Raw genomic sequence first — 17,156 nt, 5'->3', positions numbered from 1 at the left:
GCGGAAAGAACCCGCACATTGGAATTAGTGTCAGAATTATAACTGCAAAGCTGTATTTTATTTCCCTCTTACATTTCAGAGAGAATTTAAAATCAGGAATTTTCCCAACTTCTCTATTGCCTGTGTCCACCACCCCATTACCCCTGAAGCAGATGACAGCACAATGGACTTGACCCTCCACTTCTACTGTCCCCTTCCCAGTCTACCCCAAACTGCTGGCCAGGAGCAGGCTCCTAGCTCCTCAAAGGTGAGGCTCCCTAGTCCTAGAAACTGAAAAGAAAACCCTCTCCCCTAGCTTATCACTGGAAGCAGTGAAAGAAGCACATATTTTAAGACAAATCAGCTTGCTATAACAGAAAGCATATCACTTTGATATCATAAAGATCCGAGTTCAAATCTCTCCTCCTCCTTCAGAAGCTACATATACTGGCCAAGTAATACAACCTGAATTAAACTACCAGTTACTTAGCTAAAAGAAGAGTACTATGGAGCTTATGATTAATAAGATTATAATTAATATATATAAAGTACCTAGTATGTGCTTGCCAAATGGTAATTAACACTCTTTAACATAACCATTATTGTTACTAACAATAATAACAAATGTTTACTCTAAAGCATTGTATTTGGCATTTGCTTACAGATTATCTCACTTGGATCTTTATTTCTTGCAATGTGGAGGAAAAGATAACCTGAAAATCTGCCTACTCCGTAACACTTAGAAAAGCTGGATAAAAAGTATAACAAACAGTTTGTTATATAACAAACACAGGCAGACTTGAGATTTTAGGAAAGAAAAAAATCTCCAGGGTCAAAAAATGAAATGAAAAATCAGGAACTCTCACAGTGAACTGATATTGGGATGCTCTGGGAAGGTTTTTTGGTCTGGGCAATCAAAGGGCTTGCTTTTCATAGCTATGGAGGGGTTGGGAGATGAGGCTCTAGGCCTTGGAGAAGCCAAGAGCTGGAACTCAAATTCCCCTGCATAAAGCTGAGAATTTAGATAAGTCATAAGTCAGTTTAAAAGAAAAAAAATTTGTCTGAAAAGTACAGAGACAACAGGAAGCTAAGGGTAAAAAAGAAAGTTTCCTGAAGAATTTGAAACCTTGGCCTGTGTAAAATTTGAATGCATTCTACTTATGTGGAGTTTATACTATCTGTATAGTCTTAGAATCCCAGCAGAAAAATTAACTGAAAACATAGTTCCAGGGACTTTCCTGGTGGCACAGTGGTTAAAAATGCGCCTGCCAATGCAGGGGACGCAGGTTCGATCCCTGGTCTGGGAAGATCCCACATGCAGCAGAGCAACTAAGCCCGCGAGCCACCACTACTGAGCCCACATGCTGCAACTACTGAAAGCCGCGCACCTAGAGCCCATGCTCCACAACAAGATAAGCCACCGCAATGAGAAGCCCATGCACCACAACGAAGAGTAGTTCCTGCTCGCCGCAACTAGAGAAAGCCTGAGCGTAGAAACGAAGACCCAACTCCGCCAAAAAACCCCATAGTTCCAGGCTGATACTGATCTTCACTGATTAGTAGAAACAAAGACAATCTTCCCTCTCTCCCTATGGAGTACTAATTATCTCATTTAATTCTCATAACTATCCTGTGAAATAGATAATATGATCTCAATTTATAAAATAAATTTAAATTCAGGGAGGCTAAGCAACTTGTCCAAAGTCATCTAGCTATTATCTGAAAGAGCTTTAAGAATCCGCCTGTCAATGCAGGTGACACAGGATTGAGCCCTGGTCCGGGAAGATCCCACATGCCCCATAGCAACTAAGTCCGTGTGCCACAACTACTGAGCCTGTGCTCTAGAGCCCGCAAGCCACAACTAGTGAAGCCCGCGTGCCTAGAGCCTGTGCTCCGCAACAAGAGAAAGCCACCGAATAAGAAGCCTGCACACTGCAACAAAGAGTAGCCCCCGCTCACCGCACCTAGAGAAAGCCCGCACGCAGCAACAAAGACCCAACGCAGCCCAAAATCAATCAATAAATAAATTAATTAAAAAAAAAAAAAGCTTGCCCAAGGCCAAGTAAGGGAGAGAATTCTCCCTGGAAAAGTGCTGTCTGAGCTCAGAGCCGAGATCTTAAAGGATAAGGTGAAGTTGTCAGGGGACAATGGCATTCTAGACAGAGGGACAACATACACAAAGGCAGTGCAGTAGGAAACAGCATGGTATGCAGTCAGGAAAAAGATCAGGCTTCAGAATCAGCAGACCTGGGTTCAAATATCTATTTTTGTTTGTGGCCTCTTACTGAAACTGTAGTTTCTCATCTGTGCAATGGTGATAATAAACCACACCCTGTACAACTACTTCTAAGATTAAAGTTAAACATGATATGCAAAAGTACCCAGCGCAGGGCTAGGCCCATGGTAGGTACTCAGTAATAAATGTTACCTCTCTTCCTTTCTCCTAGTTGGCAATTCAATAGACCATGGTCTTAAGAACGTCATTTCCATCTGCACTAGACCCCAGACATGTCTCCCTTCTACAAGTTCCCAAGCTTTACTAGGGCTTTTGGAGGCACAGTATACCAAAAGTCATTCAAAATGTTATGAGATAATATCCTTAACCACCACTTCTCAAAATGAGAGCCATTCCCACACCACTCACCTGTGTAGGCCATGTTCTTAGGGTTGCCATAAGGAGCCCCAGGCTGCACGGGGCTATAAACAGGGTTCATTGTGGACAACTGAGAAACCTACAGAGACACAAACAAACAAACAAAAAAACAGCATTGATTAATGATTGCTCATTCTCCCTGACATCAACTTCTGATCTATAATCTTCAGGTTACACTCATAGAGAAGCAACACGGTACAGTAGAAAGAGGACTACAAAAAAGCCATTTGTTTGTATTTGGCCCTATGCTAGACACTTTTCCCATTGTACACATGAAGATACTGAGAGGCAGAGAGGTGACACAATTTGCCTAATGTCAACCCCGGCCTTTTGATTCTCAGTTCAGTACTAGTCCCACTATCCCACAGATGCCTCTACCATGAGTGTACTGTGTGGCACTGGCCAAGTCCCATCCCCTCTCTGGGCTTCAGTGTCCTGATGTAAAATCAATTACTTTAGGCTCTCTGAGGCCCTTTCTAATTCTAAGGATGCTAGTCTAGGAGCTGGGAAAGGATGCAATTCTACTCCTCACCAGGGGAGCCCGAGTACCTGGTGATAAACACACAGACTGCTGGAAGAGCAGCAAGTGTGTCACCCATCTTTTGCACTTACAGAGGACAGGATACTAGTTACTAGCAGTTTTGGAAAAAAACGGGAATTTACTGCCATTGATCATTTTAATGCAAACAAGGAAACATAGCCAAGATCTCTTTCAAAGCTTATTCAAGGGAAAGAAACTTGGAAATTTCTGTGCAATAAGTATCACCTGCACAAGTGATCTGTTAATTATCTTAATAAAGCACATTCTCCATTCTGATTAATGGAAAATCTGTCATTAAGCTCTATTACCCAGCCAATTTGTCCCACCTTGTTTAGGGAACCAGCTCTGACACACAGGCCAAAACATGTTTGAAAATGTCTCCAAACATATTATTTACATGTCATAAAAAATCAAACAATTCCCTCCTAACTAGGCTCACATGATAGATGGGCAATTTTTTAGGTCATTAACTTCTCCCATAGCACCTCAGGATAGGAAACAAGTCAAACATTGAAGACAGGTTGTTAAAGTCAACAGCTGGCTTGATGACGATTGCTCTGAGATTAATTACTCTGTCCAGGGTTCTGGAATGAGAGGTGGAGGAAAGATGGGTTCCGAAAGAGACGAAGGTGGGGCAGTCAAACAGGCAAAAAAGGAAATGATGTTGGTCAAATTCAGAGGATAGAACTTGAAATGTACCCAATGCACAGTGCTGCCAAATCACCCCAGGGCAAGAGGCTAGATTAAACTACCACCAGTTGACAAACTGAAACTAGAACAATTCGAGGATAAAAGTTACAGGAGATATACACATTCCAGCACAATTTAAGGAAAAGACACACAGCCAGAGTTATCCAAGAATACACTCTCTCTAAATATAAGCACTCTCCTGGCAAGGTGCTAAGAAAATTAAGAGAGTTCACAGATGTTAAAACACACTGCAAACTATAAAGTGGCATGCAGATGTAAATGATGACGGTGATTGCCTTGGATCTCTCTTCCACCCGACCGGTTCTCTGCTAAATAAGCCAGAGTAAGGAAGACTGTGCTAAGCAGCACAACGGGCCCTGTAAACATCGGAGCACTCTCCTACGGAGAAGGTACTCTGTGCTGCTGATTGGACAAAGTTAGAAATTGCTTTTCATAACCAAAGAAACTCATCAGTTTTGAAACTGATCTCCTGCTGCTCCAAAATGAGGGCCACAGTCTCAGGAGACCATGTCTGAGTAGCACTCCACAACAGCATGGATTCCAATCTCAATTAATGACTGGCAGAAATGAGATCTGCCAGGGGTTCAGAATTTGGAATAAGAATAAGACAGCTACTTCTGGTGAGTGGCTCACAGGCAGACAGGGTTCCTGGCTTTCACGAGAAGGTTAGCCTTTTACAATAGAATCCACACACTGTCAGGGACAGGCTAAAAATGAGTAGGACGATCACAAGCTCTACAATCAGGCAGATTTAGGTTAAAATCCTAGAACTGCCACATACAAAATGTGGGACCATAGGCAAGTCCACTAACTTTCCTAAGTATCAGTTTCCTCTAGCCTCAAAATGGAAAAGAATAACACATACTTTGTAGAGTTGTTGTAAGGCTTTTGTGTTTTTTTTTTAAAAGCTAGGTTTACTGAGGTATAATATACATACAGTAAAATTTACTCCTTTTAGGTATACAGTTCTATGAGCCCTGAAAAATGTATATAGTTGTACAAACATCACCACAATTAAGATACAAAGTATTTTCATCACCCCCAAAAGTTCTCTCATCTTTGTGGTCAATACCCTGCTCACAACTCCCAGCTGTGGCAACCACTGATCTGTTTTCTGTTGCTGTTTTGTGCACTCACATATCAACTTTTATTTTAACAGATGAAAAAAGTGAGGCTGAAAAAAGGCAAATGAACAGTCTGAGGTCACAAAGTAAGGGACAAGGTCAAGATTAGCACCCCAAATGGATCAAAGACCTAAATGAGAGAGCTAAAAACATAAAACTCTTAGAAGAAAGAAGAAAAGATAGCCTAAACCTTTGTGACCTCGGATTTGGCAATGGTAATTATGATACCAATAGCACAAACAACGAAAGGAAAAAAATAGATTAAATGGATTCATCAAAACAAAAAACTGGCGACCGCGGGGGAGGGCGTGCTGCCCCAGGTACACGCGGCTCTGCGGAGCCCAGCAGAGAGCGGCGGGGTGAGGGGAAGGCCGCCTCCACCTCTTGGCCTAGGACAGACCTGCTGGGGTCGTCACACCTTCCACCAAGGCCTCGGGGAAGCCAGACGGGGTTTAGACGGAGCAGCCGGCTGACGTTGCCAATGCGACGTGGACTGCACGGTGCGGACGGGACAAACGGAATAACGCGAAAGAGTAAGACGCGGAGATCACCTTCCTCCCCACAGATACACCAGAAATACATCTACACGTGGCACAACTCCTACAGAACACCTACTGAACACTGGCAGAAGACCTCAGACCTTCCAAAAGGCAAGAAACTCCCCACGTACCTGGGTAGGGCAAAAGAAAAAAAGAAAAAACAGAGACAAAATAATAGGGATGGGACCTGCACCAGTGGGAGGGAGCCGTGAAGGAGGAAAGGTATCCACACACTAGGAAGCCCCTTCGCGGGCGGAGACTGCGGGTGGCGGAGCGGGGGAGAGCGCACCAACAGGGGTGCTGAGGGAAAAGCGGAGAGATTCCCACACAGAGAATCGGTGCCGACCGGCACTCACCAGCCCGAGAGGCTTGTCTGCTCACCCGCTGGGGCGGGCGGGGCTGCGAGCTGAGGCTCGGGCTTCGGGCAGGGAGAGGACTGGGGTTGGCGGCGTGAACACAGCCTGCAGGGGGCTAATGCGGCACGGCCAGCCGGGAGGGAGTCCGGGGAAAAGTCTGGAGCTGCCGAAGAGACAAGAGACTTTTTCTTCCCTCTTTGTTTCCTGGTGCGTGAGGAAAAGGGATTAAGAGCACTGCTTAAAGGAGCTCCAGAGACGGGCGCGAGCCGCAGGTAAAAGCGCGGACCCCAGAGACGGGCATGAGACGCTAAGGCTGCTGCTGCCGCCACCAAGAAGCCTGTGTGCGAGCACAGGTCACTCTCCACACCCCCCTTCCGGGGAGCCTGTGCAGCCCGCCACTGCCAGGCTCCCGGGATCCAGGGACAACTTCCCCGGGAGAACGTACGGCGCGCCTCACCCTGGTGCAACGTTATGCTGGCCTCTGCCGCCGCAGGCTCGTCCGGCACTCTGTGCCCCTCCCTCCCCCCCGGCGTGAGTGAGCCAGAGCCCCCGAATCAGCGGCTCCTTTAACCCCGTCCTGTCTGAGCGGAAAAACAGACGCCCTCCAGCGACCTACACGCAGAGGCGGGGCCAAATCCAAAGCTGAGCCCCTGGGAGCTGTGAGAACAAAGAAGAGAAAGGGAAATCTCTCCCAGCATCCTCAGAAGCAGCGGATTAAAGCTCCACAATCAACTTGATGTACCTGCATCTGTGGAATACATGAATAGACAACGAATCATCCCAAATTGAGGAGGTGGGCTTTGAGAACAAGATTTATGATTTTTTCCCCCTTTTCCTCTTTTTGTGAGTGTGTATGTGTATGCTTCTGTGTGAGATTTTGTCTGTATAGCTTTGCTTCCACCATTTGTCCTAGGGTTCTATCTGTTCGGTGGTTTTTATTTATTCTTTTTTAAATTTTTTTCTTAATAATTATTTTTTATTTTAATAACTTTATATTTTACTTTATCTTCCTTCCTTCCTTCCTTCCTTCCATCACTCCCTCCCTCCTTTAGACAACAAATCATTCCAAATTGAGGAGGTGGACTTTGAGAGCAAGATTTATGATTTTTTTCCCCTTTTCCTCTTTTTGTTAGTGTGTATGTGTATGCTTCTGTATGAGATTTTGTCTGTATAGCTTTGCTTCCACCATTTGTCCTAAGGTTCTATCCGTCCATTATTTTTTTCTTAATAATTATTTTTTAATTTAATAACTTTATTATATTTTATTTTATTTTACTTTATCTTCTTTCTTTCTTTTTTCCTTCCTTCCCTCCTTCCTTCCTTCCTTCCTCCCACCATCCCTCCCTCCCGTCTTTCTTTCCTTTCTTTTCTTTCTTTCCTTCTTTCCTTCTTTTCTTCTTCCTTCCTTCCTTCCTTTCTTCCTACTTCTACTAATTCTTTCTCTCTACTTTTTCTCCCTTTTTTTCTGAGCTGTGTGTATGAAAGGCTCTTGGTGCTACAGCCAGGAGTCAGTGCTGTGCCTCTGAGGTGGGAAAGCCAACTTCAGGACACTGGTCAACAAGAGACCTCCCAGCTCAACATAATATCAAACGGCGAAAATCTCCCAGAGATCTCCATCTCAACACCAGCACCCAGCTTCACTCAACGACCAGCAAGCTACAGTGCTGGACATCCTATGCCAAACAACCAGCAAAACAGGAACACAACCACCCACCCATTAGCAGAGAGGCTGCCTAAAATCATAACAAGTCCACAGACACCCCAAAACACACCACCAGACGTGGACCTACCCACCAGAAAGACAAGATCCAGCCTCATCCACCAGAACACAGGCACTAGTCCCCTCCACCAGGAAGCCTACACAACCCACTAAACAAACCTTAGACATTGGGGACAGACACCAAAAACAACGGGAACTGCAAACCTGTAGCCTGCAAAAAGGAGACCCCAAACACAGTAAGATAAGCAAAATGGGAAGACAGGAAAACACACAGCAGATGAAGGAGCAAGATAAAAACCCACCAGACCTAACAAATGAAGAGGAAATAGGCAGTCTACCTGAAAAAGAATTCAGAATAATGATAGTAAAGATGATCCAAAATCTTGGAAATAGAATAGACAAAATGCAAGAAACATTAAACAAGGACCTAGAAGAACTAAAGATGAAACAAACAACGATAAACAACACAATAAATGAAATGAACAATACTCTAGATGGGATCAATAGCAGAATAACTGAGGCAGAAGAATGGATAAGTGACCTGGAAGATAAAATAGAAATAACTACTGGAAAGCAGAATAAAGAGAAAAGAATAAAAAGAACTGAGAACAGTCTCAGAGACCTCTGGGACAACATTAAACGCACCAACATTCAAATTATAGGGGTTCCAGAAGAAGAAGAAGAAAAAGAAAGGGACTGAGAAAATATTTGAAGAGATTATAGTTGAAAACTTCCCTAATATGGGAAAGGAAATAGTTAATCAAGTCCAGGAAGCACAGAGAGTCCCATACAGGATAAATTCAAGGAGAAATACACCAAGACACATATTAATCAAACTGTCAAAAATTAAATACAAGGAAAAGATATTAAAAGCAGCAAGGGAAAAACAACAAATAACACACAAGGGAATCCCCGTAAGGTTAACAGCTGATCTTTCAGCAGAAACTCTGCAAGCCAGAAGGGACTGGCAGGACATATTTAAAGTGATGAAGGAGAAAAACGTGCAACCAAGATTACTCTACCCAGCAAGGATCTCATTCAGATTTGATGGAGAAATTAAAACCTTTACAGACAAGCAAAAGCTGAGAGAGTTCAGCACCACCAAATCAGCTTTACAGCAACTGCTAAAGGAACTTCTCTAGGCAAGAAACACAAGAGAAGGAAAAGACCTACAATAACAAACCCAAAACAATTAAGAAAATGGGAACAGGAACATACATATCGATAACTACCTTAAATGTAAATGGACTAAATGCTCCCACCAAAAGACACAGATTGGCTGAATGGATACAAAAACAAGACCCATATATATGCTCTCTACAAGAGACCCACTTCAGACCTAGAGACACATACAGACTGAAAGTAAGGGGATGGAAAAAGATACCCCATGCAAATGGAAATCAAAAGAAAGCTGGACTAGAAATTCTCATATCAGACAAAATAGACTTTAAAATAAACACTATTACAAGAGACAAAGAAGGACACTACATAATGATCAAGGGATCGATCCAAGAAGAAGATATAACAATTGTAAATATTTATGCACCCAACATAGGAGCACCTCAATACATAAGGCAAATACTAACAGCCATAAAAGGGGAAATTGACAGTAACACATTCATAGTAGGGGACTTTAACACGCCACTTTCACCAATGGACAGATCATCCAAAATGAAAATAAATAAGGAAACACAAGCTTTAAATGATACATTAAACAAGATGGACTTAATTGATATTTATAGGACACTCCATCCAAAAACAACAGAATACACATTTTTCTCAAGTGCTCATGGAACATTCTCCAGGATAGATCATATCTTGGGTCACAAATCAAGCCTTGGTAAATTTAAGAAAATTGAAATTGTATCAAGTATCTTTTCTGACCACAACACTATGAGACTAGATATCAATTAAGGGAAAAGATGTGTAAAAAATACAAACACATAGAGGCGAAACAATACACTACTTAACAACGAAGTGATCACTGAAGAAATCAAAGAGGAAATCAAAAAATACCTAGAAACAAATGACAATGGAGACACGACAACCCAAAACCTATGGGATGCAGCAAAAGCAGTTCTAAGAGGGAAGTTTATAGCAATAGAAGCCCACCTTAAGTAACAGGAAACATCTCGAATAAACAACCTAACCTTGCACCTACATCAATTAGAGAATGAAGAATAAAAAAAACCCAAAGTTAGCAGAAGGAAAAAAATCATAAAAATCAGATCAGAAATAAATGAAAAAGAAATGAAGGAAACGATAGCAAAGATCAATAAAACTAAAAGCTGCTTCTTTGAGAAGATAAACAAAATTCATAAACCATTAGCCAGACTCATCAAGAAAAAAAGGGAGAAGACTCAAATCAATAGAATTAGAAATGAAAAAGGGGAAGTAACAACTGACACTGCAGAAATACAAAAGATCATGAGAGATTACTACAAGAAACTCTATGCCAATAAAATGGACAACCTGGAAGAAATGGACAAATTCTTAGAAATGCACAACCTGCCAAGACTGAATCAGGAAGAAATAGAAAATATGAACAGACCAATCACAAGCACTGAAATTGAAACTGTGATTAAAAATCTTCCAACAAACAAAAGTCCAGGACCAGATGGCTTCACAGGCGAATTCTATCAAACATTTAGAGAAGAGGTAACACCTATCCTTCTCAAACTCTTCCAAAATATAGCAGAGGGAGGAACACTCCCAAATTCATTCTATGAGGCCACCATCACCTTGATACCAAAACCAGACAAGGATGTCACAAAGAAAGAAAACTACAGGCCCATATCACTGATGAACATAGATGCAAAAATCCTCAACAAAATACTAGCAAACAGAATCCAACAGCACATTAAAAGGATCATACACCATAATCAAGTGGGGTTTATTCCAGGAATGCAAGTATTCTTCAATATACGCAAATCAATCAATGTGATAAACCATATTAACAAATTGAAGGAGAAAAACCATATGATCATCTCAATAGATGCAGAGAAAGCTTTCGACAAAATTCAACACCCATTTATGAAAAAAACCCTGCAACATGTAGGCACAGAGGGAACTTTCCTAAACATAAAAAAGGCCATATATGACAAACCCACAGCCAACATCATCCTCAATGGTGAAAAACTGAAAGCATTTCCACTAAGATCAGGAACAAGACAAGGTTGCCCACTCTCACCACTCTTATTCAACATAGTTTTGGAAGTTTTAGCCACAGCAATCAGAGAAGAAAAGGAAATAAAAGGAATCCAAATCGGAAAAGAAGAAGTAAAGCTGTCACTGTTTGCAGATGACATGCTACTATACATAGAGAATCCTAAAGATGCTACCAGAAAACTACTAGAGCTAATCAATGAATTTGGTAAAGTAGCAGGATACAAAATTAATGCACAGAAATCTCTGGCATTCCTATACACTAATGATGAAAAATCTGAAAGTGAAATCAAGAAAACACTGCCATTTACCATTGCAACAAAAAGAATAAAATATCTAGGAATAAACCTACCTAAGGAGACAAAAGACCTGTATGCAGAAAATTATAAGACACTGATGAAAGAAATTAAAGATGATACAAATAGATGGAGAGATATACCATGTTCTTGGATTGGAAGAATCAACATTGTGAAAACGACTCTACTACCCAAAGCAATCTACAGATTCAATGCAATCCCTATCAAACTACCACTGGCATTTTTCACAGAACTAGAACAAAAAATTTCACAATTTGTATGGAAACACAAAAGACCCCGAATAGCCAAAGCAATCTTGAGAACAAAAAACGGAGCTGGAGGAATCAGGCTCCCTGACTTCAGACTATACTACAAAGCTACAATAATCAAGACAGTATGGTACTGGCACAAAAACAGAAAGATAGATCAATGGAACAGGATAGAAAGCCCAGAGATAAACCCACGCACATATGGCCACCTTATCTTTGATAAAGGAGGCAGGAATGTACAGTGGAGAAAGGACAGCCTCTTCAATAAGTGGTGCTGGGAAAACAGGACAGGTACATGTAAAAGTATGAGATTAGATCACTCCCTAACACCATACACAAAAATAAACTCAAAATGGATTAAAGACCTAAATGTAAGGCCAGAAACTATCAAACTCTTAGAGGAAGACATAGGCAGAACACTCTATGACATAAATCACAACAAGATCCTTTTTGACCCACCTCCTAGAGGAATGGAAATAAAAACAAAAATAAACAAATGGGACCTAATGAAACTTCAAAGCTTTTGCACAGCAAAGGAAACCATAAACAAGACCAAAAGACAAGCCTCAGAATGGGAGAAAATATTTGCAAATGAAGCAACCGACAAAGGATTAATTTCCAAAATTTACAAGCAGCTCATGCAGCTCAATAACAAAAAAACAAACAACCCAATCCAATAATGGGCAGAAGACCTAAATAGACATTTATCCAAAGAAGATATACAGACTGCCAATGAACACATGAAAGAATGCTCAACATCATTAATCATTAGAGAAAGGCAAATCAAAACTACAATGAGATATCATCTCACACCAGTCAGAATGGCCATCATCAAAAAATCTAGAAAATCTAGAAAAATAAATGCTGGAGAGGGTGTGGAGAAAAGGGAACACTCTTGCACTGCTGGTGGGAATGCGAATTGGTACAGCCACTATGGAGAACAGTATGGATGTTCCTTAAAAAACTACAAAAAGAACTACCATATGACCCAGCAATCCCACTACTGGGCATATACCCTGTGAAAACCATAATTCAAAAAGAGTCATGTACCAAAATGTTCATTGCAGCTCTATTTACAATAGCCCGGAGATGGAAACAACCTAAGTGTCCATCATCGGATGAATGGATAAAGAAGATGTGGCACATACATACAATGGAATATTACTCAGCCATAAAAAGAAACGAAATTGAGCTGTTTGTAATGAGATGGACAGACCTTGAGTCTGTCATACAGAGTGAAGTAAATCAGAAAGAGAAAGACAAATACCGTATGCTAACACATATATATGGTATTTAAGAAAAAAAAAATGTCATGAAGAACCTAGGGGTAAGACAGGAATAAAGACACAGACCTACTAGAGAACGGACTTGAGGATATGGGGAGGGGGAAGGGTAGCTGTGACAAAGCGAGAGAGAGGCATGGACATATATACACTACCAAATGCAAAACAGATAGCTAGTGGGAAGCAGCCGCATAGCACAGGGAGATCAGCTCGGTGCTTTGTGACCGCCTGGAGGGGTGGGATAGGGAGGGTGGGAGGGAGGGAGACGCAAGAGGGAAGAGATATGGGAACATATGTGTATGTATAACTGATTCACTTTGTTATAAAGCAGAAACTAACACAGCATTGTAAAGCAATTATACCCCAATAAAGATGTTAAAAAAAAAAAAAAACTAAAAACTTTTGGGACTTCCCTGGTGGCGCAGTGGTTAAGAATCCACCTGCCAATGCAGGGAATATGGGTTCGAGCCCTGGTCCGGGAAGATCCCACATGCCGTTGAGCAACTAAGCCTGTGCGTGACAACTACTGATTCTGCACTCTAGAGCCTGTAAGCCCCAACTACTGAGCCCAAGAGCCACAACTGCTGAAGCCACGCACCTAGAGCCCATGCTCCGCAACAAGAGAAATGCACCGCAACGAAGAGTAGCCCCTGTTCTCTGCAACTAGATAAAGCCTGCGTGCAGCAACAAAGACCCAACGCAGCCAAAAATAAATACATAAATAGATAAATGTATTTTTAAAAAAAAGGCAAGGAAAACTAAAAGCTTTCGTGTACTAAAGGACACCATTGAGAAAGTGAAAGACAACCCACAGAATGACAGATTTTTGCAGATCATTTACATAAGGGATTTGTATTTAAAATATATAAGGAACTCTTAGCTCAATAATAAAAAGGCCAATAACCCAATTTAAAAAATTGGAAAAGAATCTCAACATACATTTCTTCAAAGAAGTTATATACATGGCCAATAAGCACATGAAAAGATGCAAATCGAAACCACAAGATACCACTTCACATACACTAGGATGGCTATAATCAAAAAGATAATAAAATGTGTTGGCAAGGATGTGGAGAAATCTAGACCCTTATACAATGCTGGTGGGAATGTAAAACGATATGGCCACTTTGGGAAAACATCTGACAGTTCCTCAAATAGTTAAACACAGAGTTACCACATGACCCAGCAATGCCGCTTCTAGATATATACCAAAAGAAATGAAAATGTATGAACACAAATGTTCATAGCAGCATTATCCATAATAGTCAAAATGTGGAAACAATCCAATGTTCAACTTATGAATGGATAAATGAAATGTGGTATATCCATACAATGGAATATTTGGAAATAAAAAGGAATGAAGTATTGATACATACTACAACATGGATGAACCTTGAAAGCATATGAAGTGAAAAAAACCCATCACAAAAGGCCACATATTCTGTGATTCCATTTTTCTGAAATGTCCAGAATAGGCAAATCTACAGAGACAGAAAATAGATTTGTAGTTGTCTAGATTAGTTCATGATATATGAAATTCACATCTCTCTTAAAATAATTATTATAATGCAGTACTCACCTACATCTACTTTCACACATACCTACTTCCTGAACGTTTCTTCCTGATAACTCCATAAGCAATTCAAACTCACAACATTCAAAACTAAACTCAACATTCTTCCCCAAGCCCATTCTTCCATCCAGTATTGGCCGTCTCACAGTTATTGACAATCTATCCACCTGGCACTTTAAGCCAGAAACCCTGAAAGTCATCCTAAATTCCTCCCACTCTTTCACACCCAATCAATCACCAAGTCCTCATAAACTTACTTTTCTCATTGCTACTGCTCTCTAGTTCAAATTTCAATATCTATTGTCTGAAATATTAAACAGTCCTAACAGGACTCTTTTCCCCCATTCTAACCAACTCTAATTAATCCCTGGTATTCTTTATTGAAGCATAGGTTGGATAAGGGTATTACTCCCCTCAAAAGCCTTGGGAATAAAATCCCTACTCCTTCACATGGTATAGAAGATCCTCTATGCTCTATCTGGCATGGGGCTCAGGAATCTATGTATTTGTGTTTCCAAGGATATTTTGATGCCCAGTTTGAAGACACTGCCTGAGACTTTCTATGTCAAATGCCATTTGTCTTACATAAGCTTGATAGAGGAATTGAGATACAGCAGTGAACGAGACTAATAAAAATTCCTGCTTACATTCCAGTTGGGAGGGGGGAGGAAGACACAAAATTTTTTTAAAAAGTAAAATATACTGTATATCAGATGGCAGTAAATGCTAGGAAATCCTCTGAAGGTGGATAGGGAGTACCAAGGGGAGGAGGTACAATTTTAAATAAGATAGTTAGAGAAAATGTTATTGAGTGACATCTAAGCAGAGACCTGAAAAAGCTGAAGGAGCAAGCCATGCAGGTCTCTTGAGGGGAAACTGTCCAAGTAGAGAAAACAGCAAAGGCAAATGCCCTGAAGTGGAACCATGTCTGAGAAATAGCATGAAGGCCAGTTTAGCTGGAGCACACACAGTGAATGAAAGAGAAAAGAGTAGGCAGTGAGATCAGACAGGTGATTAAGGCCAAATCATGTACAGCCTTGTAGGCCAGTATAAGGACGTTGTTTTTTATTCTAAATGAGATTAGGAGTGTTTCAAGCAGAAGAGTGACTTGATTTGACTTCATTTTAAGAACATTACTTTGGCTGTTGAGCTGAGATCAGAAAGCAGGAAGGCAAGAGGAGAATCGGGGAGATGAGTTAGGATGCTATTAAAATGATCCACATGAAAGATAATGGTGGCTTGAAATAGGGTGGTAGCAGTGGTGGTGGTGGGAAGTAGTCATATTTTGGGTATAATCTGAAGATCAAGCTGATGGGAATTACTAACAGATTGACTATAGAGTATGAGAGGAAGAAAGACATCAAGGATGACTCCAAAGTTAACTTGAGAAACTGGAATAATAAAAATGCCATTTACTGGGATGAGAACTATGAAAGGAGCATGTTTTGGTGTGAAGGACAGAAATTTGGATTTGGACTTAAATTTGAGATGCCTAAGAAGTCTGCTTAAAACAATTGTTGGTATACAATGAGCATTCTGTAAAGGTAAACAACCATTACTACTATTATAAATATTACCTCTACTACCAGCAGCTACTATTTATTGAAGATCTACCAGGTGACAAGTACTGTGCTACCGACTTACCTTATTAGTCCCTATAAGTCTTATAAGATCACAATGATCTTGCAAAAGAGGTATTATTTTCACTGTACTATAGGTGGATAAACTTAAGTCCAGAGAAATGAAGCAACTTGCCCAAAGTCTCATAACTAAGAATTGAGAGAATAACCAGGTCTTCTGATTCCAATGTCCAAGCTAATTCCACTGTGCTAGATGAGTTTGAGTTTCCCAGTCTCCCTAGTCTCCCAACCCAGCACTGGTTTCTCCTCTGGAATAGCAGGCCCCTCCCTAACCCTCCTTTAACTCGGGGCCCTTTGTGCTCTTTTTGGACCCTGATAGATCCCACCATGGAGGCAGTTCAAATCTACCTACTGGGTCGCTGCTGGACACACACAGGCAGTTATGAGAGAATAAAAGCACTGTCTGCCTGACTTCTATTACTGCCAGCTGTCTAGGATCTTAGCTGCGATATGCTCCCGATCCAACCTGATTTTACTTCTTTTTTTTTTTTTTTTTTTTTTTTTTGTGCTGTACGCGGGCCTCTCACTGTTGTGGCCTCTCCCATTGCGGAGCACAGGCTCAGCCACTCAGCGGCATGTGGGATCTTCCCGGGCCGGGGCACGAACCTGTGTCCCCTGCATCAGCAGGCGGACTCTCAACCACTGCGCCACCACGGAAGCCCTGATTTTACTTCTTAAGTAAGTCAAGTAAGATAAGTGCCTGCTGTGCAAGTCCTGTCTAGCTCCCTCTCCAGAGCCAAGTATGGAATTTCCCCTGTTCCCTGGGGTTGAACCACAGTAAGTCTACATTACTTGTGTCAGCAAACACAACTCTGCAACAGCTTCCCATCTTATTCAGAATAAAATCCAAAGTTCTTATAAAGGTCTACAGGACCTTATATGATCTGGTCTCACATGCCCACCTCTCTAGTTGCAACTCCTCCCACTATCCCTTGCTTTCTCCACTCCACTCACAATGACCTCCTTGTTCCCTGAACACACATGTATGCTTATGCCTCAGGGTCTTTGCACTTGCGCTTTCCCACACCTAAAATGCCCTTCCCTCAGATATTCAAATGGCATACTCCCTTACTTCCTTCAGGTCTCTGCACAAATTTCACCTTGCCAGAAATTACTTCTTTAACCAACCTATCTAAAAATAACTCCTACTGTTATTCTCTGTCCCCAATTCCTGCTTTACTTTTCCTATTGACACCAATCACTAACTGATATATTTTCTTGCATATTTGTTTATTCTTTCCCCAATTAGAGTTATAAGTTCCATGAGAACAAGGATTCTGTTTATTTTGTCTCGTATCCCCAATACT

At 41.3% G+C, this 17,156-nt stretch overlaps 1 protein-coding gene across 3 annotated transcripts in view; it reads right to left on the bottom strand.

The window, feature by feature from the left end:
• FAM168A (family with sequence similarity 168 member A) overlaps positions 1 to 17,156 on the bottom strand; it is a 194,931-nt gene that overhangs the window by 41,837 nt on the left and 135,938 nt on the right. For all 3 annotated transcript variants that reach the window (XM_060018305.1, XM_060018306.1, XM_060018307.1), the window contains exon 2: positions 2,624 to 2,711. In XM_060018305.1, coding sequence (XP_059874288.1) covers positions 2,624 to 2,693 — 70 coding nt within the window. In that variant the 5' untranslated portion in view covers positions 2,694 to 2,711. The remainder of the gene's footprint in view (positions 1 to 2,623; positions 2,712 to 17,156) is intronic.

Source organism: Delphinus delphis, chromosome 8 (genome assembly GCF_949987515.2).
Source record: "Delphinus delphis chromosome 8, mDelDel1.2, whole genome shotgun sequence".
In the NCBI taxonomy this organism is placed as follows: domain Eukaryota; kingdom Metazoa; phylum Chordata; class Mammalia; order Artiodactyla; family Delphinidae; genus Delphinus; species Delphinus delphis.
This window is presented reverse-complemented; position numbering and strand designations above follow the sequence as displayed.